Source organism: Leuciscus leuciscus (genome assembly GCF_965113295.1).
Source record: "Leuciscus leuciscus genome assembly, chromosome: 10".
Taxonomy (NCBI): Eukaryota; Metazoa; Chordata; class Actinopteri; order Cypriniformes; family Leuciscidae; genus Leuciscus; species Leuciscus leuciscus.
This window is the reverse complement of record NC_138734.1, coordinates 40,805,731-40,830,378: the sequence shown is the minus strand read 5'-3', so window position 1 is coordinate 40,830,378 and position 24,648 is coordinate 40,805,731. Positions and strand designations below refer to the sequence as shown.

Genomic DNA, 24,648 nt, shown 5'->3' with positions numbered 1-24,648 from the left:
ACACACACACTCTCTCTCTCGATTAGTCGTATGTAAAGCTTTTATCTTGAATACCATCCCATCAGCTGTAATGATGTTGCAAAGTTAGGCGGTCAATTAGCCTCTGCCAGGATGCAATTAGACTGATGGGATGCCATGTTTACTGAAATGTAAGCAAAGATGATGAAGTGGGTCATTGGTGTCTGCATCTATTGACAGCGTGATTGGTGCTATTTAGTGTCGACATGCACATTGCAATGCTGAAAAGGAAAATTTGTGGAATTTTAACTGTAAAATATTGTAAAAAGATTTTTTTTTATATAGTTTTGTTTAAATTTAAATTGTAACAAATCTAACTTGACATTTAAAATACTGTTAATTGTACAGTTTTTAGAGGTAAAAAAAACAAAAAACAAATCAATGTATTAGCTATTTAGTCAAAAACACTGACAGAATTCCATACGTAACACTTCACATTTGAAGGTATTTTTTTAATAATCATGTTTATTAGTTTTTGTAATCAGTTATGCACATTTGGATTTTATGTTACATCTTCTGTTGTTTAATGAATGTTTATTGCTTTATTCAAGTGTCATGTGTGTTACCGTGATGGTGTTTGTGAATGACCTTCTATATTACTATAATTCAGCTTGTGAATGTGAACACCACACCAAAGGTACACCACAGACACAGTGTAATTGTTTACAGTGCAATCAGATATGAGATATCATTGCAATAACATGAGATATCAGACATGATTGCAATAACATGAGATATCAGACATGCAATACATGCATACGATTTGTAAATATTCACATCACAACAAATCAATAGCAATTATTTTGTTTTTCTTTAACAATAAAAACTGCATGTCATTTAAGTTAGGCTATATAAAGGGGACAATGGTCACTTAGAAAATCCAAATAGCCTATTTGGGTGTGCACATTTGTGACAATATCCGGCAAACCCGTTGAGGAACGTTAAGATACTGGTTTGGCACCATGGTTTGAACGCTCAGATCTGCGTAGACTGCACTGCGGTGTTCACATGCACTTCCTTGTTTTGGATCACTTGTGAAGATGTTGATTCCGCTGATCTTCTCATTAGTTTTGAGCGCATTTTCCAGTGTTTTCTCGGCAGGTAAGTCACAATATACAGCTAATTACATATGATTGATTGAATTTTTCAGAGTGTCTTGCAATGCCCTTTTCAAGTAGGTTTTGACATGCATATGTGCATATTCTGTCAGACGCTGTACAAATGGTTTTTTTTAACTCGAACGCAAACAGAAATTAGTTAAGCGTAAACCTGTGCAATTTTACATTATGTGAAATCCAGACCAGCTGAAAGTGCAAGTATGTGGCAATGCAGTATCGGTGTTGTCTGTGAAAGAGTCTGGATCTTTTCAGTGAATGAATGCATGAATGAATGAATGAATGACCACTAACCCGGACGTTTTGTTCAGGAATCGGTCGGAACGAGCTGTTCCCCTAAAACTAAGCTTGAGCTCATTTTAAACATTTAGTGTAAATGCGTATAAACGGAGTGTTCCAATAATTTGACTGAGGGACTTTGCAACGTAACTTACTTTAAAAACCAGAGAGCAGAAATAGCCTACTAAAAATAAAATTTCCTGATTGTGTAAGTTTTAGCAAAAGCGCGTAATAAACATCAGTGTGTGCTTGGCTTAGACGGGTTTTTTTTTAGGACGTGTTTGTTTACAGCATGCATGTGATATGTCACGCGGGCGGGGGTGGTGGAGGCTCACGTCATGACGTATTAGCGTCATGACGTTTTTATTTTTATTTATTTTTTGCCCTGCATGGCTTAGTTTAGTCTTCCTCAGCATTAAATGCTAGATAGAATGATAAAGTCTAGTTAATACTCATAACACGGAGGTATACAAAACACAAGAATTAGCCTATTTTGTAAAAAAATAAATAAACCCAAATAACTACATCTAAAAATGATTGAAATGCAGCTTGTAAATTTAAATAACTTGCATCATCATTGACTAATTATAATTCACTACAGATTTGTTTTCTGCTCACTGATCTCTAGATATAGATTAAATATATATAGCCTATGCTTTACACTATAGATCAGTGTTTCAGCAATGTCTCAAGTTGACATGCCCTTTCCAACTCAGAAACCCGTGTATCATCTAGAATTTCGAGTTTCCCATTTGTAAATACAAGTTCGCTCTGTCATTCATGTGCTCAGAACTCATAATTACGATATTTCCAACTCCACTTGAAGGGCACATAAGCCTGCATGGCTACGTTATAAAGGTTTCTGCCTCGCGGTCATGGCATAAGAATACTATTAAAAACTTCATTCTGGAACAATTTTATCTAAAAAAATAAATGCAATTAATGCAATACAGCAAATGACAACCAATCACGTCATGGGCAGTTTAGAATTATGTGACTTATTTACAACATGCCTTCATCTTTGAATTTTTTTCCTTGCATTTCATAATGAAATTGGACAAGCTCAGTGCAGACTCATTTTCTGCCAATTCTTTTTCATTATTTTTTATATATGTAAAGGATTGTGGGTAATTGGGAGATGTGAATAATACACTTGATGCATTTTCCAAAATATGCCGAAATAAGGATGCAAAATAAAGACCACCTTCCAAGGATCCTTCAAACTGATACGGCCTTCGATAGTGTTTCATGACATGGCAGCCTTACTATAGGATGCAGCCAGAAACACCTAAAATCTTTTAAATTACTGTAACTGTTCGAAGAACCGATTCATAGTTGGTCTTCCCCATCACTGCAATGCAATCTTATCTTACCATTATTTAAAAGCTTATGTTCATTTATTTTTGTATTCCCAGCGGAAGTGTTACGATTCTCTTCTTATTATGGGAATCACATGGTTCTGCAGAAAGCCCCAGCCAAAGCAGTTGTGTGGGGATTTGGACAGACAGGAGCCAAGGTTGCGGTGTCATTGTCTGGATCACACAAAGTGTCTGCACACTCTGTTCCTGTTATCAATGGTAAGTGTCATATGAGTCTTGTCATTTCAAACCTGTATGACTGACTTTCTTCTGCGAAACACAAAAGGAGATCATTTAATGAATAATTTGGCTGGAAGAATTCAGAACAATGACAGTGCATTCTGGCTTCAATGTCTCACAGGTATTTGGCGCACAACTCTCAATCCTGTGGAGGCCGGTGGTCCCTACATATTGACTGCATCTCTGAGTACAACTAACAGCTCAGTCACTCTTACAGATGTGCTCTTTGGAGACATCTGGTTATGTAGTGGACAAAGTAACATGGCATTCACTGTTGGTCAAGTGAGTAAATGTCTCTTAACTCTTAAAGTTAACATCTTTCAGATCTTTCAGTTAACCCCCAAAATGTCTCTTGTTCTTCAAAAGTTGATCAACGCAACAGAGGAGCTGGCCATGGCGTCTAAGTTCCCTGACGTGAGGATCTTCCAGGCTGCGTTGGAGCAGAGCGAGAAGGAACTAATTGATCTCGCAGGAGTGGAAGTTCCTTGGTCCCGACCAACAGCAGGTACGGAATATATCGAATACGCTCTTACAAATCAGCTAAAATGGGATATTTGTTGCATTCCTGTTTTATCTTAAGAATGATGTCCAACCTGTTTTTTGTTTTCTAGATGATAAATTGTTAGCAAAAGGTATGCATAACACTGTACGTTTCCCTGAAGAGAAATGTATGTTTGTCTTTTTGTGTTCCTCATTCAAGAATTACTTGGTGGAAAGGAATTCAGCCATTTCTCTGCAGTTTGCTGGCTCTTTGGTCGCTATCTCTATGAGACACTGAAATATCCCATCGGACTAGTAGAGACGTGTTGGGGAGGCACACCTGTGGAAGCCTGGTCAACACCAAGGTCGCTTCACAAGTGTGGATTGAAGAGCTCAATGACCAGGTATAATACTAAAACACCCAGTTTTTAAGTTGGAGGGGTGAGGATGAAATTCTGAAAGGAAAGGTTTCAAATGTTTGGTATAAGTAGGACTTTTTTTCCACAAAGATGCACTAAATTGATCAAAAGTGAGAGTGAAGATTTATAATGTTGATAATAATGTTTATAATGTTACAAAAGATTTCTATTTTAAATAGAACTTTCGATTCTTCAAAGACTTCCTTTCATAGAAAAAAATATTTTAACAAAACTTGCATTTTTAAAAGATTGTTCTTTTCTTTATCATGAACACTCTTGTATAATACGTTATTGACCTACATAAGCAAATGTGGTTGAATGAATAGTTTGTAAAATACAGACTTGAATTGCTTCTCATTTAACATTCTCAACTTCTGTACCTGAATTCACTACAGTGTTCCTTATAGCCCTCCGCCTGTGCAAAGGTACTTCTCGGGGAACATCTCTGCTAAATGGAGGAGTTCAGTGCTGTGGAATGCCATGATCCATCCATTACTCAACATGACCATAACAGGAGCCATATGGTACCAAGGTAGTACTTCTCAGGTGAAGAATTATAGCCCTTTAAAACATGTGCAAAGACTTGCTATTTTTACCTTTGCTCTTTGTCTCAGGTGAGGCTAATGCAGACTACAACAGGGATGAATACAACTGCTCTTTCCCTGCCATGATCGACGACTGGAGGATGGCTTTCCATGAAGGCTCAGATGGCCAAACTGCACTAGACTTCCCATTTGGATTCGTACAGGTACTCTTAAATAGAGAGGCTGCCCACTGCAGAGCCAATTGGAGGAGCTTGACATCCAGCTCCCCCTCGCTGGATGTAATGGGTGGAGCTAGAAAGTCCAACAACACACTGGTTCTCAACTCCAGTCCTCGGGACCCACTGCTCTGCACATTTTGTATGTCTCCCTTATTTAACACACCTGAACCAGATCATCAGCTCGTCAGGAGAGACTCCATGAACTGATTTGAGTGTGTCAGATAAGAGAGACATACAAAATGTGCAGAGCAGCGGGTCCTGAGGACTGGAGTTGAGAACCAACATACTTAACTCCAGCCATTACATCAAGAGAGTGGGATCTGGGTGGCATTGGGCTCTGCAGTGAGCACCACTTTCTTAAATAGTCAGTAATGGAAGGAAAATATCTTAAGAGCTATATGTCATCAATACTAATAACATGAAATTAAATTGAACTTCCATTTCCTTTCTAGCTAAGCACATTTCGCAAAAACGATACGCTTGATGGGTTCAGAGAAATACGCTGGCATCAGACAGCAGACTATGGCTTTGCCCCTAATGAGCGCATGAAGAACACCTTTATGGCTGTTGCTATCGATGTACCTGATATAAAGTCCCCCTGGGGAAGGTGAGGAGGAGCAGAAACTGGTAGTTAAAGTGTTATTCCAATAGTTTAATGGAAGTGCTGGACTCTAACATGCTGATTTGCCTGTTTTTTTTGGGTTCAATAGTATCCACCCAGAGGATAAACAGGACGTGGCGTACAGACTTGTGCTAGGAGCAAGAGCTGTGGCCTATGGGGAGAAGAACGTGTCTTTCCAAGGACCTTTCCCTACTCAGGCCATGCTCAACCAGTCTTTCATTAGCATCGTGTTTAATCAGGATGTTAAAGCCAGTCTTGATAAGGATTTTTTTGAGGTAAGATAACCTTCAAAAACATTCAAGTACATGTTCAATTAGAAAACTGTGATTTAAAAAAAAAAAGATTCAAACAAGGGCTGGTTTTAAAGGTAGGGTAGGCAATGTTTTTTATAAACACTATTTGTTATACTGGTGGAAACTCTCTTCACATCCTGATAGCAATCAATAATAGAAGAGGTCTAAATATTAAAACAATTATAATATTAAAAGTCTTCTGTGGAAAAAGATTGCATCCAATCACTGTATTCGGTCCGAATGCAATTATAGGCTGTCCTACCTGCCAGTCAAGCTAAGTATTTGCATACCTCCTTGCACCTGCTCGCGCTATTGCTATTGCTAGCCTCTCCAAATTTGCCTACCCTTCCTTTAAGATGAGAATGCTACTGTTGAACTTACCTTGACTGTGTATGTTTTCTTTTCTACCGTAGATCTGCTGCTCTGAGGATAAAAAGTGTGAATCAGACAACAATTGGTTGCATGTTCCCATTATAAAACATGTCTTAAATTATGTCTTTGTATCTAAACCACCGTGTACAGCTGCTTCAATCACTGCGGTGCGTTATCTCTGGACAGACTGGCCCTGTCCATTTAAAGGCTGCCCCATCTACAGCTCTAATGGACTCTTACCTGCACCGCCATTCATCCTGGCCATTACAACACCGTGACCAGCAGTATACGAGAGAGAGAGAGAGAGAGCAGTATACTGAACCATCATGTTTTAAAAATGTCTCTTCATATCATGTAGCAGTGATATACAAATGTATAAATGAGTAAAATGTATGAGAGAGAGAGAGAGAGAGTGTGAGAGAGAGAGAGTGTGTGAGAGAGAGAGAGTGTGTGTGAGAGAGAGAGAGTGTGTGTGAGAGAGAGAGAGTGTGTGAGAGAGAGAGTGTGTGAGAGAGAGAGTGTGTGAGAGAGAGAGTGTGAGAGAGAGTGTGAGAGAGAGAGATTGATTGATTTGGATGCACTTCTACAAATCTTTTTGAGTGACATAAGCTGGAAGTGTCTGTAATTTGAACTTGACTGGAGAGTCATTTTACACAACTTCCACCCAATTCAGTCAGTTTGCACTTTGGATGTGTCCTTTTTTGAAAGGTCACACTTTTTGTGTGGTATAATATTAAGTACCACTGTGTCTAATGTTTATGTTTCATAAATTGTTTGAGGTTTATTTTTGTCCTCTAACAGTTAAAGTTTATTCAGTGGAGAATTCATGTTATGATATTTTTATATATATTGATTAATAAAATAAATCAATGTAAAGTGGATTGTTATCCAGCACTAATCAGAAAGTATAATTTGCCTTTCACTGAGATGCAAAACAGAGAAAGAGGTCACACTTTAATTTAATGGTCCACTTTAGACATTCTACTATAAGCTTATTATGTAACTATTTTGCAACTACATATCTACTAACTCTAGAGTATTAGTAGACTGTTGTAGACAGGTTAGGGTTAGGATTTGGGTTAGTAGAATAAGTTGACATGTAGTTGCAAAGTTACCAATAGCACTTTCTCCTCCTCCGTAACGAGTCTCTCTGATTGATCGAATATTAATATATGTACCTGTAAACCTCAAAACTTCACAGCATTTATTCTCATTGTTCAGATTAATGAATGTCCCGAACAAATGTTTATTTATTCTTGAATATGCTTCCTCCATAGTCTATATACAAGGCCTTAACAAAGCTCTTGGACAATGGTGGCTCCTTGGCTCTCCTGTTAGGGCCCTTTGAATGTGAAGACTCATTCAATACATTCTCACAATCTAACTACATTCAGTTTAGACTGCAAACTCTCATTCACAATAATGTTCATTTAGAAAGACATTTATATGAACAATAAAATGAACTTCTACCCAATAATAATGTTTGCATTATTTGTATAATGTTGTATTTATTTTAGCTGTACTGTTCAACAAAGTATTTGGAAATTTTTTGGTGGAAACATGTTCAAAGTACGATTTAGAATGTAGATGGTCGACGACGCCAGGTGATGACTGTTAGTGTTGAGTATATAAAATATATATAATAAGCTATTGTATACATTATAAAAAATCAATGCAAGTATTTGTATTCATAAATTCCTATAGAATTAGCAGCAGAGCAGAGGACAACAATATTAGTTTAAGGTTAAAGTTGCATTCAGTCATTAACCTTACAAGTTATTAAAAAGGTTTTCATCTCACATGAGATAAATGGCCTCTGTCATATCAGTAGCCTAATAAAACTGTTTTATTTTACATGGAGCAGGTAACCGACATGTTGAGATCACACAACCAGCTGTATATCTGTTATTGGAGTCTATCCCTTGCATAATTAACTGTTCAGTAATGGAAAGCAGTGGCAAGTGAAACTTTTAGTGTTTATGTGAAGTCCAAGACAAATCTCATATCAGGCAGCACAACATATATAGTTCTTGAGTGCATCTTTAATACATTTTGCTGTAACTTTCCAGCCATTGTGCCATATTTTATGACGTAGCTTAGCTATAGTCCAAATATCTTCTTCTGACGACTCTAATAGGCTGAACTCTAAACACTAACAAAAACAAAATTAATACAACCAAAAGTCTATGATAACCAACAGTAGACAGATCACTGTCCAATTTGCTTACTAAACTCAATAAATGGGCCTATAAATGATTTCTAGTAAATGCATGCATCCTAGAACAAATTATGACATCCTTATATGTTATTTGACTTTTCAAATATCTCTAAACAGCCTAAAACGTCTTTAGAGTATATAAAATTACACTGATATCCCTCATAAGGTCTTCGTTTCCTTTTACAAATCTGGTCTTTGGGGTCTATATGACCCCAACAATTGATAGAGAAATTGTACAAAAAATATACATTTTTAATTATACAAATAATATATGTTTTTTTTTGTTTACTTCTCATCTATTCATTAATGCTGTGTTTTGGGGGATATGAAGTACTTTTTTACCTATTTACTGCAAAATTCCTCAACTACACCCTTAGCATACATATGAAATATAATTTTTTTATGAAAAAAACACATTAATGATGATCAAATTTAACAATGAGTTGTTTCTGGATATTGATCTAGGTGTTAGATGCATAATTCTGCCATCTGCTGGTTAGATGTTTTTTTGTAGCTAATATAGTTTTAGCCACAAAGTGTAATTACCATATACTTCCAGCAGAGGCCCCATAGAGATCCATTCATTTTTCTGGATGTGACTTAATGTTCTTATAATAGCTTTTTTATGAATTACATATTTAAACATTTTAAAATACATTAAATCAGTATTTTGTCAAAGTTTAGAAATGTTTTTTGTTGTTGTTTGAGGTCTTTTGAAGTGTCTTGTTATTGCAATAATGCTATATAAATTTGCAATAATATCTTTATTGTTTGTTTGTGTTTGTCTCTCTGTGTGTATTTGATCTGTGTGTAGTCATGTTCTTTCCACGTTGCATTTGTGCTGTCATACCATACCTTCAATTATGTGTGAAATTTTTTAGATTTATGCAGAAATTATTGATTTTATTTCACAATTTCAGTAAAAATGCTCTCTATTGCAGTCACACCCTTTCTCTGTCTATGTGTGTATTTTTGTCTGTGTCTGTGTGGGCGCATATGTGTCTGTGATAATGTTCATTCCACATTACATTAGTGCTCTAGTACCAGGCCTTCATTTATGTGTGAGAATTTTCAGATTTATGCTGGAATTATTGATTTTATTTGTCAATTTCTATAAAAATGCTTTCTTTTGGAGTCAGACCTGTGTGTGTGTTTGTGTGCGCGAACATGTGTGTGTGCAAGTGGTCATGTTTGTTCCACATTTCATTTGTGCTCTAGTACCAGGACTTCATTGTGGTATTGAAATTTTCAGATTTATTCTGGATTTATAGATTTTTTTTGACAAATGAAAAATAAAAAACATTTTTTCTTCGATTTTCCCATTCATTTCAATGTGGGGTCATATTGACCCCAAGGGACAGATTTGTAAAAAAAAAATTTACATACCTTTAGAACGACCGAATCAAGCCCAGTTTTTTTCTGTGTGTATAGATAGGTAATGTAGAAAAAGTGACAAAATTTAATTCCACTGAGATGAAGGGAACCATTTTTTTTTATTAAAGAAAAGTCGCTTGGGGTCATATAGACCCCAAGGCCCAATTGAGGGATATTCAAACATGTTCTGTATGAGCCAGAGTGTACCGCCTTTTAGAGAATCTAGATTCTCAAATACAACGAAGTGTACTAGCGCCTCTAGTTGTTTTCTCAGCTCATTGATCTGAGCTGCGCATGCGCTGGGAGGCGTGTGTGCACGCGCATGTATGTAAACTAGCGGCCTGTTTCAGTTGGTGGCGACCGACGTATGTGTTTTTCTGTGACGAAAATTCAGATTATACATACTTGTAAACATAAACAGGTAATTCATTTTATCATATGAAGCGCAAAAGGTGACATTTGGTGACTATCACACAGCTTCATCGTCGGCTGTTAGCTAATGCTAGATGTGAAATATAGCAGCTAGCACGTTAGCGTTAGCGGGTATCTTGCGTCCTCCAGCTTTTTGCAACATTATACATAATCGCACGTGAATTGAATCTTAACTTTGCACGGGAGTTAACTTACGCGAGCTAAACAATCGACAGTCCTTGCTGTGTGTTCATAAATACAGTATGAATCACTTACAGAATTGGCATGTATGTGTTGTTAGCCTGTGAGGCTTCAGCCACTTGGCTATCAACACTTCATTTGGTTACCGAGTAACGTTAGTTAAAAATGTGTTATTATGCAATTTTAATGTGAAGACCAAGTGTTTCAAACATTGTTATATAGTTCTGATGTTATTAGGGTAGCGAACGCTACAATTTTTACTCAAAAGATGGCCGTGTCAAACTTTATTGATCAGGTTTGTTAATCTGTAACCTAACACCCTTGCCTTTAAGTGGTTAGGCACTTTTTCGGTGTTCAGCAATGACGGTTAATGACTAGTTTCCTTAATATTTTTGTGACAGTTGTATTGTTGATTGACACTGATGACACACAAGTGGCGTATTTTCCTTATACAGTTACTGCAGTTCATAACGTGCATTGGTGAAATCCATACAATATAATACCAAATTGACAAGGTGGCAAAGACGCGCTTCTGAAGTGGCAATTAGGTGTCTTCACACAGATTGTTTAATGTTGCTCAGAGGTGGCATTAATGCATTTACACACAATTTTTATCTGCATATTGTTTGGTGCTGAGATGGTTTAGAGCAGGGATATATTTAGTCTGGCTTTTATCCTGCAGTGTGTCTTTACACAGAACTGAGCAGCCTTAACTCGGCTGTGTAAAGATGCCTTAATAATTTAAGCGTGATGCATCTTTACACAGCTGAGTTAAGGCTGCTCTGCGCCTACTCAAAATTCTGTGTGAAGATGCAATGCAGCATAAAAGCCAGACTGAATTATGCCTGCTCTGACCCACCTAAGCCCCTTGTTAAACAATATGCAGTTAAAATTGATGTGTAAATGCATTTATGCCACCTCTGAGCAGCATTAAACAGTCTGTGTAAAGACACCTAATTGCCACTTCAGAAAAGCTTCTGTGCCACCTTGGCGGTGTAAATTCACCATGTTTTCCCATGGTGAAATATACTCTTCTCTCGAAGTGTAAGGATTCAGAATGGCACTGTATGTGGCAACTATTGGGTTGGTTGGTTGACTTGAATTGTCTGTGTCCCCTAATAGCAGCCCTGCCCCGACGCGGCCCAACCCCAAGCGGAGCCGTCATGTGGCAGGAGGCCCGCAAACATGAGCGGAAACTGCGGGGGATGATGGTGGACTACAAGCGGCGTGGGGAGAGACGCAGAGAGTACTATGAGAAAATCGTAAGTCAAAATTCTGTGACCTTGACATGACTTTCATGCTTTGTTTTCTGAGCACAGCTTAATCCTGGTACTGGACAGAGGCTTTTGAATGAAGAAACGCATTTCTCTTGTTCTGTGTAGAAAAAGGATCCAGCCCAGTTCCTGCAGGTTCATGGTCGAGCGTACAAAATCCACCTGGATTCAGCGGTGGCCCTGGCAGCTGAGAGTCCCATCAACATGTATGTCACCAGCATACAGATCAATCTGCATAAATGTTCATAGTTCTCACACCAACATAAAATCAGCCCATTTTAAGGGGTTTTCTTGGATAACTGTCACAACTTCATCTTATGTTCTAACAGGATGCCTTGGCAAGGAGATACCAACAACATGATTGATAGATTTGATGTCAGGGCACACCTGGACTACATCCCCACCTATACGCCACCTCTCCTGAACACTACGTGAGTAGTAATAATAATAATAATAATAATTCATTACATTTATATAGCGCTTTTCTCGGCACTCAAAGCGCTTTACATAGAAGGGGGAATCTCCTCAACCTGATCTGAGTAGTCTGATCTTAATGCATCTCATGTTGGAAAATAAAATAAATTACCTTGAGTATTCAAAGAACTATACAATATATAGCATACAAAATAGAGTAGACAAATACATGGGCACAGTGTATTATTAATGATTTTTCAATTTAACTCTAGTACTTCTCGTTTAGGGGTCACACTTGTGATCCTCAGCAGTCAAAACAGACCAAAGATGATGTTTCAGTATTATTTATTCCTTAATATTTAGGATTTTCAGGGGATTTCATGGTACTAGACAGTATTCACCTCTAAATTATGCACTATTTATTTCTATTTAAAATAATTATATGACTATTCATTATTTTAATCATAAGTCATTATTGTTGCTTATAAGATTATTTACAGACATAACTATTTTTTTTTTTTTGCATTTGGACATAATATTTAGACATTGTCAAGTACTCCTTTTTGTTTTTTAGACACACAAAAAATTGCCCTTAATTTTTATATTTCCCATTCATTTTCCTATTGTTGTCATTTTGGACCATGAAGATCACAGTGTGACTTTAAGACCACAAGAGTTCACTTTTTTTAATAATTTTTTTTGTTGAAAATGTAACATTTCTGGTCTAAAATGACTGTAGACCACCAGATAGTTAACAATGTTTTGATAAAATTATGCAGAACTGGTTGCTACTTTGTGTCATTGTTGATGGAGCTCATTGTTTCTTTCACAGCACCCCAGAGCAGGAATCAGAAGAGAGGAAGTGCAATTATGAACGCTATAGAGGTCTGGTGCAGAATGACTTCGCGACCAGTGAGTCCCCTTTAATTTCAGCATGCTTCAATCACATTTTGACCCTTGTAATGTGACTAGATGCCATTGATAAACTTGGAAGAACCCACAAAAATGTTCTTGTCATTTTGTAGTCTCTGAGGAGCAGTGTTTGTACCAGATCTATGTGGACGAACTCTACGGTGGCCTACAGAAACCAAATGAGGATGAAAAGAAAAAGTATGATCTTATGAATCAGTAGTTACCAAATGTATGCCTGAAAATACATTCAGTTAGAAGGATCACATCTTATGTTTTTCTCTGTTAGACTTTCTGAGAAGAAAGCTCAGATCGGCTATACATACGAGGACAGCACAGTGACTGAACCAGATGAAGAGGCAGAGAAGGGGAACGAGGAGGACTCAGAAAACAGCGATTCTGAGGAAGACGAAGTCATCCCTGACATTGGTGTGTCCTTCATATACAATAAACACTTCCTGTTGGGACAATGCTTTACTTTATAATATACTAACACTCTAGATATGTGATTTACCTAAATAGGATATAGAAGGTAACCAATGTGTGTGAATGCTTTCTCATGTTGTAGATGTTGAGGTGGATGTAGATGAACTGACCCCAGAGCAGGTGACGGAGATTAACAAGATGGGCACCACTTACGGCATGGCAGAGGGGGACTTTGTGTGGTTCGTTCACGCATTCTTCAGCTAAACCATTATAAAGCAAATTGATTGTTATATTGATTGACTCTTAGGGTGCTTTCACGCTTGCATTTGTGGTGCGCACCTGGGGCCGATTGAGGCTGAAGAGTTCAGTTTATCTGGGTGATGAACGGGTACCCACAAACTGTACCCAAGTCCGCATAAGCAGGGTGGTCTGGGGTACGGTTCGCTGCTGTTATGAACTCAATTATACTAAATCGCGGAGGTGAACCACTGTTGATGACGTGGGGTAAACCGCTGCTTCTTTAGGGTGTGGTCACACTCTGCATGTTTGGTTTGATTAAAACGAACCCTGGTGCGATTGCTCTGTTAGTGCGCCTCATTTGAATTTTTTTTTAACTGCATTTGACTACATTTGAAGTGTGAATGCTGGTCCTCTTCCAAACGAAGAGTCTTGGTCCTCTTCCAAACGAACTCTAGTGCTGTTTTAAAGAAATATGAACGCAACACGGACCAAAGACATGTATGCTAATCAAAAACGGGACATGATGTCACAAGATGCGACCCTAAGAAGGACAATGCTCAAGCATACCTGTTTTTCCTCGTGACAGTGGCGATGTTGCCCATCACAGTTCAGTACAGGCATCAGAACCACGTCTCCTCGCAGCAGATCTTCGTTTGTGTGTGTGACGGAGGGATTCCTGACGCTGTTTTTACTCCTTAACACATTTTATAAGCTCTTCACGAGTTCTCAGCTGGTCAAAATACCATCATACGTAACTACACACATACAACGAGTGCATTTAGCCCAGAACACAGCATCATTTTGGATGTTTGGCAAGTTCCGTCACGAAATATGCGTAATTAAAGCCAAAAAAACTATCAGGTTGTGTACTTATCCCTATGCCTTTTGGTCCGATGTTAAAATGCCAATGTGAACACTAAGCTGACCAGGACTGAATGTTTTGGGGGTTTTTTGGTCTGGACCAAATGATGCAGGTGTACCGCAGTTCGGACCCAAATAATATAATGTGAACACTGTCCAGTGGGGGGAGGGGGAGCAATCGAACTCGAGGTCGGACCAGGCAATCGAAACAATCGTGAAAGCACCCGTAATGAACACACTGTATTTTTCTTGTAAGTCTTCTATAAAAAAAAAAACGTGAACTGTAGTTAAAATTTGATGTGTCTTTGTGGCAGGATGTTGAGGAAGGACAAGGAGGAAGTGGAGGCCATTAAGCATGCTAAAGCACTGGAGGCAGAGAAGGCCATGTACTCTGTATGGGCAGAAGCTTTTCAACTGTTCTTCTCTCCCATTAAGTTGTTTGCGTTTGAGATTCGTATTGGTAAAACTGTATTGTTGCTTTGCATCCATCAGGGCCGGCGGTCTCGCAGACAGCGAAGAGAGTTTAGAGAGAAGTATATGAAAGGCCGGCAGATCAGCCCACCAAGGTAACAGCACCACAAATATGACCTACAAGTTTTTAGATAGGTGACAAAGTTTTAATGTTTTTACTCATAAATAATAATCCCAGACTTCTTAGTAGTGTCTTGTATTGTTACTTGTATTCAGTCTCTTTTTCTGGTTCCACAACCACCACCCAATTAACTAACCTTTTAAACATTTATATATATATATATATATATATATATATATATATATATATATATATTAATATATTAATATTAGGGCTGGGAATCGATTAAAACAAATTAACTAATTAATTGCAATTAATTGCATTTCCCCCAAGCGTGTAATCATCAATATTTAAACTTAGAATCACCTAATTAAATGAAACAACACAGGGAAAAAAAGGAACAGAAAATAGCCCTATATTAAAATAATATTAAACATCAATATATCAATGTATAATTCTTTTTCAATAATCAATCAATCAACATAATCAATTTAACAGATTTTTTTAATTTTTTTTTTTTTACTAATTATCAAAATAAAATATAGTCCTACAAAGCTATTATTACCAGAGCATGTGATCAGAGCAGGTCATTTTACCATTGTTGTCCATCATGACTATACCAGCTCAGCAAACAGAAGTCTACAGAGAAATTTCACGTTATCTGAGCGGACTTTGCTTTTCCAGTGCGTGATCGGTAGATGATTGGAGCGTTTGGGCCGTTAACGACAGAGCAGAACATTGAGCAGAGAGCGCAGCGCGCCGACACACACACACACACACACACACACACAGAGAACAGAGAGTGCGGCGGCGCACACATGGAGCGGAAAAGACACGCTCATGAAAGCTGCGCGAGAATGAAGCCTGATTGCCGAACACGGAGGGGCGGGACGGCATATTTTCTGGCTTTTCAATAGCAACCACAACAGGAAATCATTAAAACGAGGCAAAAAATAAAAAGTGCTGCGTTAATTGCGTAATTTTTTTTTTTAACGCGTTGAACATCTCAAATGAATCGCAAAGATTAACGCGTTAATTCCCCCAGCCCTAATATATATATATATATATATATATACACACTTATTTGACTCTGAAATTGTTCCTAAAAAGACAAAAAAAAGTTATGTTGCACCACCTACACATTGCTGATGTTTTGATTGAAAATGTATTAACTAAAATTTATGTGAATTTCATAAACAGCTATGCCAGAAGAGACAGTCCTACATACGACCCCTACAAACGGTAAGTGTTTTTTGATGGATTGATATTTTGCACATTAGTTTTGAATGATGTTCAAATTATGTCAAAAATTAGCACAAAAACCATTACAATTCAGGTTGCATCTATATTAAAATATCTATACTGATAAACTCATTTTCATGGTGTAGCTGATAACCAATAAATGGCCATTATTATAAAGTATGTAGTGTTTTGTGTAAAAAAAACTTAAAATCAATTTTAAATGCAAGTGAATATAGGTGTTATAATGTACATTATGATAAATTGATATTTTGATTACATGTAACAGTGTTATTAGTGTTTTTAAAGATTAATTTTGAGGGTTAAAGGTTGGCAAAGTTAATCAAGGTCAAAATAGGGTAAATGACAGTGCACAATACAATATGACCAATAATGATACATTTAAAAAAAAACTCTGTCAATAATTGCTATGGGACAGATATATTGTGCATTACTGATATACTACCTTTCAAAGAAATTCCTTCTTTTATTCACAATTTGACCAGAAGTGACAATGATGAAGTTTATAAAATCACAAAAGATTTCTACGTAAAAATAAATGTCGTTCTTTTAAACTTTCTATTCATCCTGAAAATGTTTTATCCCTGTTTCCACAAAAATATTAAACAGCCCGATTGCACCAAATCATATTAGAATGTAATGAGCCCAAACCTTTGAACAGTAATGTACATCATATATTAATGTGTCTTGCTACTCTCTCTTTTCTCTCCTTCATGTCCCAGGCCAGAGTCAGACTCAAGTTCCGAGTCACGCTCTCGTTCCCGAACCCCAGGCAATGATAAGATCACCTTCATCACCAGCTTCGGGGGCAGTGAGGATGAGGGAGCCACAGCTGCACAACCTCCGCCTGCAGCGGCGTCAAGCCAAACCTCCTCCAACACTGCAGGTCATAGCAGGGGCTCCCGGTCGGTAACTTCCCCTTTCTACTCTCTGGCTCCTTAGTGGCTTTTTCTCCATTTATTTATAAGTCTGTTCAGCTGTGATAGCATGTAGTCCACTGTGCGAAGACAATTGCCACAGGTTGAGCTTTAAAATGATTGGTGATATGGTTGAGAGAGAGAGAGCCAACTGATATATCGGAGTTGGCTTTTTAGTCTGTTGATGATATTTTGTGGCATATTCAGGGTTAAAAACAGCTTGGAATCATTTAATCCTGAGAACTAGAAGCTCTTTGTCTTGTCTTGTGATTTAATCGGTTTTATAGGTTTCTCATAATAACATAGCGCTTTGTGTATATCTTTCAGCCGAAGACGCTCTTCCTCCAGTCACTCATCCTCTTCCTCCCGCTCCTCTTCGCACCGGTCCTCGCGCTCATCCTCACGTTCCCGTCGGAGTCGTCGTTCTCGCGGGGGCAGGGACCGGGACAGCCGTTACTCCAGGTCTCGATCTCGCTCTCGACGGCGGTCCGACTCTCGTTCACGGCAGCGCAGCGGAGGAGTTGGCTCGAGGAGACGATATGACAGGACGAGGTCTCGATCCACGGATCGAGGTAGAGACAGAAACCGAGAAAGAGACCGAGACCGGGATAGGGGGAGGCGCTACACGGGCCGTAGACGAACCAGGCAAGGAACTTCCTTGAATTCAAGACTTTGTAGATTCTTTGATTGTAAAAATGTATAATTTGTCTTTGGTGAATTTGATCGGATGAAACACTCCCTCCCTCAGGTCTCGCTCGCGTTCACGTTCGGGTGACCGTTACCAGCGTCGGAGTCGCAGCTCTGCGTACAGGAGGGGTGGAAGCGTCAGTCAAAGCCCCTCACACTCGCCTGCGATCAGCCACAGCCCCTCCCCCTCCTCACATTCTGCTACGCCTGCTTCTGCAGACAAGCTGAGAAAGTAAGTTGCAAAAGAACCGTAGATACGCTTTACCGACTTGAACCTCAGAGATGTGATTTCCATATGTTCTACCCTGAGAAATATGAACCATATGAATTGTGCAAATTGCTACATGTCTGTCTCGTCAAAAAAAAAAAAAACTAGGGCTGGGAATCGATTAAAAAAAATTAACTAATTAATTGCACAATTTCTGTAATTAATTGCAATTAATTGCGCTTCCCCCAAGCTTGTAATCATCAATATTTAAACTTAGAATCACCTAATTAAACAACACAGGAAAAAAAGGGAACAGAAAATAGCCCTATATTAAAATATTAAACATCAATATATCAATATATTATTCTTTTTCAATAATCAATCAACATAATCAATTTAACAGATTATTATTATTATTATTATTATTTTATTAATTATTAAAACAAAATATAGTCCTACAAAGCTATTATTACCAGAGCATGTGATCAGAGCAGGTCATTTTACCATTGTTGCCCAGCATGACTATACCAGCTCAGCAAACAGAAGTCTACAGAGAAATTTCACGTTACTTGAGTGGACTTTACTTTTCCAGTGCTTAGTACATGATTGAAGCCTTTGGGCCGTTAACGACAGAGCCGGCGACACACACACACACACACACACACACACACACACACGGAACGGAGAGCTCGCCGCTGCTGGGCCATTAACGACAGAGCGAGCCGACACACACACACACGCACACACGCGCGCGCGCGCGGAGCACAGAGCGCGCCGACCGACCGACACACACACACTCACTCACGCGCGCGCGCGGAGCACAGAGCGCGACGCACATACCGAGCGGAAAAGACCCGCTCATGAAAGCTGCCCGAGAATGAAACCTGACCGCCGAACATGGAGGGGCGGGACGGCATATTTCGGCCTTTTTAATAGCAGACGCAACAGGAAATCATTCAAACGAGGCAAAAAAAAAAGTGCTGCGTCAATTGCGTTATTTTTTTTTAACACGTTAAACATTTCAAATTAATCGCAAAGATTAACGCGTTAATTCCCCCAGCCCTAAAAAAAACATTAATTAAACTGAGCAGTTGTTATATATTTGGCCAGAAAAAAATATTCTGATAGCTTGCAATATAAATCATGTCAATCTTTTTAACAGTATAGCAGACTAACACAAAATGCATGTAATTATCAGTTGTCACTCTATATCGCCCAATAATATGTCTAAGTATGATATTTAACTGCTTAGTTTTATGATCAAAGCTGTTGCATAAAACTAAGCAAAGTATATAATTCAATGAACTACAATAATTATTCAGAGATTTACTTCTTTTAAAGCCTAATGTATCATATTTGGTATATTTTAACATGAATTGAAACCCAAGTTGCTTCAGTCTAGTAAGTGTTCATTTAGAAATACTACTTGCAATATAAAAGTTATTCCTACAATTACCTTATAAAAAATATGTTGCCATTTCACAGCAAAAAGACCTGAAGGCATGTAGTAGATTGTGTATAACTGGTTTTTCGGCAGTTTTGATCATATTAATAATTTAGAGGCTTTAGAAATTTGCAGCTCAAATATGATACAGTAGACTTTATTATTGTCCTAAGCAGATCCACATGCCTGAAAAGTGACAACTGACAAAATGTTCTTACTTCTCTCTCTCGTAGGCCTGAAACTCCGGGTGGTAAAGAGACTGGAGCTGCCAAAGTCAGTAAGAATTTGATATATCTCGATTTGTTGCTAAAGACTCCGCCTCCCTCACCCCTGACAGGCTGATGCAGTTAACAATCCGGCTGGGGCTCCTGCCCATCTCTCGGCTCTTCTGAGAGCCGTTCTCATTTGAAATGTGTGTGATTGGCTGTCCACTTGGTGATCAACTGCCCTCTGTTTGCAGAATGGCAGCCATATCTGACCTTACCTGACACTTTTTTTGGTATGCGTGTAAGAAAGAGGCCGGGAGTGACCAGCGTTATCTCTAAAGAACACGATATTTCTGTGTGCTCTTCTTTGGAACCGCTCTAGATTTCTCTTCTATTTAAGGAAATGATATATGTACTTCTCATTTATTTAACCAAGTATAATTACCTGAATGATGGGCTGTTGATAGACACCAATGAATGGAAAACTACAAAGGAATAATGCTTCCTAGCCGGTTTGCCCTGAGTTTCCCAGCTCAGGTGTTGCTTCTGCCCTGGGCTTGTCAAGACAGGCAGAGCAACTTCACTCGCTCGCACACCTAAACACACCTGCATAAGTCAATACACATTTTCCTTGTATATGTAAAGGTTGAACAGCTTTAAGCTCCTTCTGCAATGGCTAAAGTTGCTGCCATTTTGTAACTGTTCCATCAAGTTGGTTCATCTGACCTGGAGAGGAGACGAGTCAACACTTCTGTACTGTTCAAAATGGCTGCCTTCATTTGTCTGTTCACACCTTTCCATATACCTAAAAATACATCCAGAACACAAACATCACAGGTGATTCTGCATAACGGGACCACCTGGTGCTATTCAACATGCAGAATTATAAATGATCTGTATGTAGTTTAAAGCTCTCTCGTATTTCTGCATGACGTGACACAAGCTTAACCTAGTAAAATAGATGTCTTGTTGTCAGTCGCTGTTCTTTGCCTGAACAAGAGCTTTCCCATCCTGCTTGTTCTAAAGTCTTTGTGTCCATTGCAGCCCAAGATGACCCCTCAAGAGAAGCTCAAAATCCGAATGCAGAAGGCCCTAAACAAACAATGTGAGTTACTCATTCAGGCATCCAGGAACCTACATCTCATACTATATTTATGCCAAGAATAATACATCCGTAAGATATCGGATAGCATTTATTTATCAGTCGGAATTGGGTATTTAAATGTACATTATGTAACTTTTGGCCCTCTAGCAGTTCAACAACAAAACTGCATATATTTTGCATGTATATGTATTGCATAAGAGGAATGTTGTTTTAGTTGTGCTTTGGCTCTGTGTGACTGGATTAATATCGTTCTTTCTCATTTTATCTATTTACTGATCTTATACTGAATAATACAGAATTTGAAGTGTGTGTGTGTGTGTGTAGGTTTGGCTATACCTGTTGAGGGCCTAATGTCCTCACGTATATAGGGAAATATTATGACAACCAACTAGTGAGGACATTTTCACTAGTAAAGAAAAGCGTATAAATCGGCCTAAACGTCTTTATTTAAATCTAGTGATTTGCTCGTTTCTGTGATTGGTTGGTTTAGGGATAGGACATTAGAAAATATCATTAACCTGATATAAAATCAATGCAAGTCTATGCAATGTCCTTACTAATATAGTGAAACACACATGTGCTGTGTGTTAATTAAGGTTCATTAATTTGACTAGACATGAGGCATTAATGTAATAGCTTTTTTGTTTGATCTTATCTTTGGACCCTCTCTGTTTTTAAGTCTGCATTTATTTGATCAAAAATACTGCAAAAAAAACAGTGATATTAGGAAATTTTACTACGACGATTAAATGTATAATTTATTCATGTGATGCAAAGCTGAATTTTCAGCATCATTACTTCATTCAGTGTCACATGATCCTTCAGAAATTATTCTAACATGCTGATTTGCTGCTCGTGAAACATTTCTTATCACACTTAAAAACAGTTGTGCTGCTTATTTTTGTGAAATCGTGATGCATTTTTCCTGGATTCTTTGATGAAAAGAAAGTTCAAAAGAGCAGAATTTATTTAAAATGGAAATGTTTTGTTACTTCACTGTCACGCATCCATGCTGAGTAAAAGTTTTCAAAATCTTAATACTGACCCAAATGTTTTGAATAGTAGTGTATACTAGGGGTTTCATCAACTAGTCGACTAGCCGACTAGTCGACTGTCACAACCACTAGTCGGCGCTGTCGGCCCTAATCGACTAGTCGGAAAACAAAATGGCGTCAGCCGCTGAGGTACCTATGCGTCCAAAACGGTCAAGGTCATGGAGTGCAGTGTCGCATTTGGTGCAATATAGATGGACACGCAAAACGGGACACATTCAGAATTAATAAACATTTAGTAAACTACAGAACAGCGGGAGTGGGAAATGGCGCACCTCACACGGGCAGGGCTACGAGAACGGACACTGCACTGGTGATATAAAACGCACACACACAGGTCTGTTAACTTAAGCGATACTTTTAAGGTTGTCTAATATTTTTCTGACACAGTAGGCTAAAGGGTAGATTTAAAAAAAGAAAAACGAAATTTAAATAAAGAAAAAACAAAATTTAAATAAAGAAAAAAAGAAATTTAAAAAAGAAAAACGAAATTTAAATAAAGAAAAAACGAAATTTAAATAAAGAAAAACGAAATTAAGTTCAATTAAAAACGAGATTAATTTAAATTAAAAACGAGATTAATTTAGATTGATAATAACGGGTAAAAAGACTAATACATTTGTTTCTATTATTCTATTTTCCACAATGTCAAAGCAACGCAGCTTAACCGAAAACACAAGCTCAGGCATGCACTTCGGTCCATACAAACTCCGCTGTTCTGCACTCTAGCGGTTCGAGCCGCACCTGAATCGCGTGTCTCACGCAGGCAGTGTGCAAACTCCAACCTGTTAAGCTGAGACGCTCACGCCACGCAGCCAGTGTGTGTCGCAGGTGATACAAAAATATAGTGGTTCAGTATAACCTACATCAAACTTGTATCGGCCTATATGCTTAAATTATATTTGCTTAAAGATGCAATGAAAAATGCACAGTTAAAACTATATGCAAAAAATATGTCGTGATGTTGACAATGTTATTGTCTGAGGCTGCCATGTGGCAATGTTTATCTGCAACGTTCGCTGAAGCGCGTGGTGTGGCAGTTCATAACAAGAATGTTTTAATTACAAGAATGTTTTAAATGAATGCTGCTGTTTTTGTATTAACACAAGAATAACTGATGAATTTATTTATTATGTTATTTCTGATTTTCAAACATACATTTCCAATAATTCACCAGAACTCCTTCCTCTGTCTTCCTTAACAATGCTCAATGCGTTAATGCGTCAATTTAATGAATAAATAATTTAACGACTAGTCGACTAGTCGTCGACTGTTATGCAAAACTAGTCGACTAGCAAAAATCAGTAGTTGTGAAACCCCTAGTGTATACCACATGTTTCTAAGCTATGGGAAAGACATCTGAAATAAAAGCCTGTTGACCCTGCCTCACTTTCTGCTTTCACCTTCATCAGCCAAGGCGGATAAGAAGGCAGCGCAAGCCAAGATCCAGCAACAAGAGAACAAGCGGCAGGTAAAAGCATGGGTGTACATTTGGTATGTGTGGGTGGGGAGTTCCAGGTAGTTCTGAACTTAAACACTCATGCTTTCCCCCCCCCCCCCTCCCATCACAGGAACGAGAAGGAGTTCTTCGCGCAATGGCACGGAAAATACGCATGAAGTGAGTCCCAACATGTATATACATGTGCAACGTGTTCATGTTGTGGGAACTGTCCTCTCGGTTTGCAACGGAGAAGATACAGTTTGGTCATTGTTTGGTCTTGTAGGGAGCGGGAGCGGCGGGAAAAAGAAAGGGATGAATGGGAGAGGCAGTATGGACGTCAGAGTCACTCGCCCTCTCCCAACGCTAAACACGGTGAGTTTACATCCCATCTTCATACAGTGATGCTTGATGTTATCATCCACTTAATGAAAGAACTGAATCGAGACACTTTAGTGGAATTAATTGTGCCCTATGGTAAAGGATTCTGTAGGGTAATAAAACATACGAGCAAACAAACTCATGAAGAAGATTCTAATCATAAATCTTGAACAACCCACAGGTCGAGACTACGGCTCATCTAGAAGGTATGCAGAAACCAGTTTGGACCAGCCACACTTGTCCATTTGATCTAAACGTACTGCCGTTCAGGCTCATTTCAACCATTTCTACTGTCTTCCTCCACAGGAGATCACGCTCAAGATCGCGGAGTCCGCATTACCGGTACTGAAGAATCGGCTGATAAAACACCAGACATTTTAGGGGTGAATCCTGAACAGAAATGGCAAGAGTTTACATGCAAGTTGGGGGGAAAATTACCAATAAAATTCATTTCACTCACTTCAGCTTCGTACATCTTCTGAAGGTTGCAATGGAAACAAATACAAATAATTTCTAAAATGTGAAAATGAACACCACCATGCTCTAGAAACACATTTTGCCTCAATGTCTTGATATTTCACAGCAGGGTTTCCCAGGAATGCTTTGAGCTGCTATGATTCTAATCAAGCTTTGCTGATTGAGTTGAGTTTTGTGACATAAGTTTGGGATGGACCTAATCTCTCCCTGTGTCTCATACCCTATTTTAGGATGGAGTTCCCCCAGAAATGCAAATACTATCATTTACTCACTCTCATATTGTTCTAAACTCGCATGACTGACTTTTTGTGAAACACGTCATTCTGCCTAACGTCTTCTGTGGAAAAAAGTCAGTGAGGGTGAATAAATGACAGACTTGTTTTGTGGGGGGGTAAACGGTGAATCTGCTCATTTTACCTCATCATTTGTACATAATCCCTTCATTAAAGAGTGAGGAAAAAATCTTTTACAGAAAATGCAGATTCTAAATGCTCATAATCTTTTTCACTCAGCAATGTAAATGTCTAGTGGTTATTTCTTGAATTGGAAACAATCATCGATGCTCACAGATTTTTGACATTGAAATAAAAAGCTAATCATGATTAAAAAACCTTTGGTTTGTGTGTGTGTGTTTGTTTCCCCGCGTTCTCTTCT

General features: G+C 38.4%; 2 protein-coding genes and 1 long non-coding RNA gene across 5 annotated transcripts; all 3 read left to right on the top strand.

The window, feature by feature from the left end:
• Positions 1–958: 958 nt before the first annotated feature.
• Positions 959–6,237, top strand: siae (sialic acid acetylesterase; the record flags this gene model as incomplete). The annotated part of the gene is made up of 10 exons (XM_082182724.1): positions 959–1,119; positions 2,828–2,989; positions 3,132–3,292; positions 3,377–3,515; positions 3,711–3,894; positions 4,305–4,441; positions 4,524–4,657; positions 5,125–5,279; positions 5,383–5,569; positions 6,001–6,237. The coding sequence occupies exons 1-10, from the start codon at positions 1,059–1,061 to the stop codon at positions 6,235–6,237; spliced, it is 1,557 nt and encodes a 518-aa protein (XP_082038850.1). The 5' UTR covers positions 959–1,058.
• A 23-nt stretch (positions 6,238–6,260) lies between these two features.
• Positions 6,261–7,439, top strand: LOC309508275. Its single transcript, XR_014209440.1, has 2 exons — positions 6,261–6,407; positions 6,569–7,439. It is a non-coding gene; the product is annotated as an uncharacterized lncRNA (long non-coding RNA).
• Positions 7,440–9,834: 2,395 nt separating this feature from the next.
• Positions 9,835–24,604, top strand: clasrp (CLK4-associating serine/arginine rich protein). Of its 3 annotated transcripts, XM_082182519.1 has the most exons (21): positions 9,835–9,972; positions 11,286–11,425; positions 11,546–11,643; positions 11,767–11,868; positions 12,684–12,763; positions 12,877–12,961; positions 13,050–13,189; positions 13,329–13,425; positions 14,602–14,680; positions 14,780–14,853; positions 16,020–16,061; positions 16,802–16,984; positions 17,324–17,641; positions 17,745–17,915; positions 19,569–19,608; positions 20,586–20,646; positions 23,111–23,169; positions 23,270–23,316; positions 23,423–23,511; positions 23,699–23,723; positions 23,824–24,604. In XM_082182519.1, exons 2-21 carry the CDS (start codon positions 11,327–11,329, stop codon positions 23,864–23,866), a joined length of 1,932 nt encoding a protein of 643 aa, XP_082038645.1. In that variant the 5' UTR covers positions 9,835–9,972; positions 11,286–11,326; the 3' UTR covers positions 23,867–24,604. The 3 variants fall into 3 exon arrangements, 2 of the variants coding, with proteins under 2 accessions (XP_082038645.1, XP_082038646.1); XR_014209348.1 differs by lacking the exons at positions 23,699–23,723; positions 23,824–24,604 and having other exon boundaries at positions 19,569–19,612; XM_082182520.1 differs by lacking the exons at positions 23,423–23,511; positions 23,699–23,723; positions 23,824–24,604 and having other exon boundaries at positions 19,569–19,612; positions 23,270–23,416.
• The last annotated feature ends 44 nt before the right edge of the window (positions 24,605–24,648 follow it).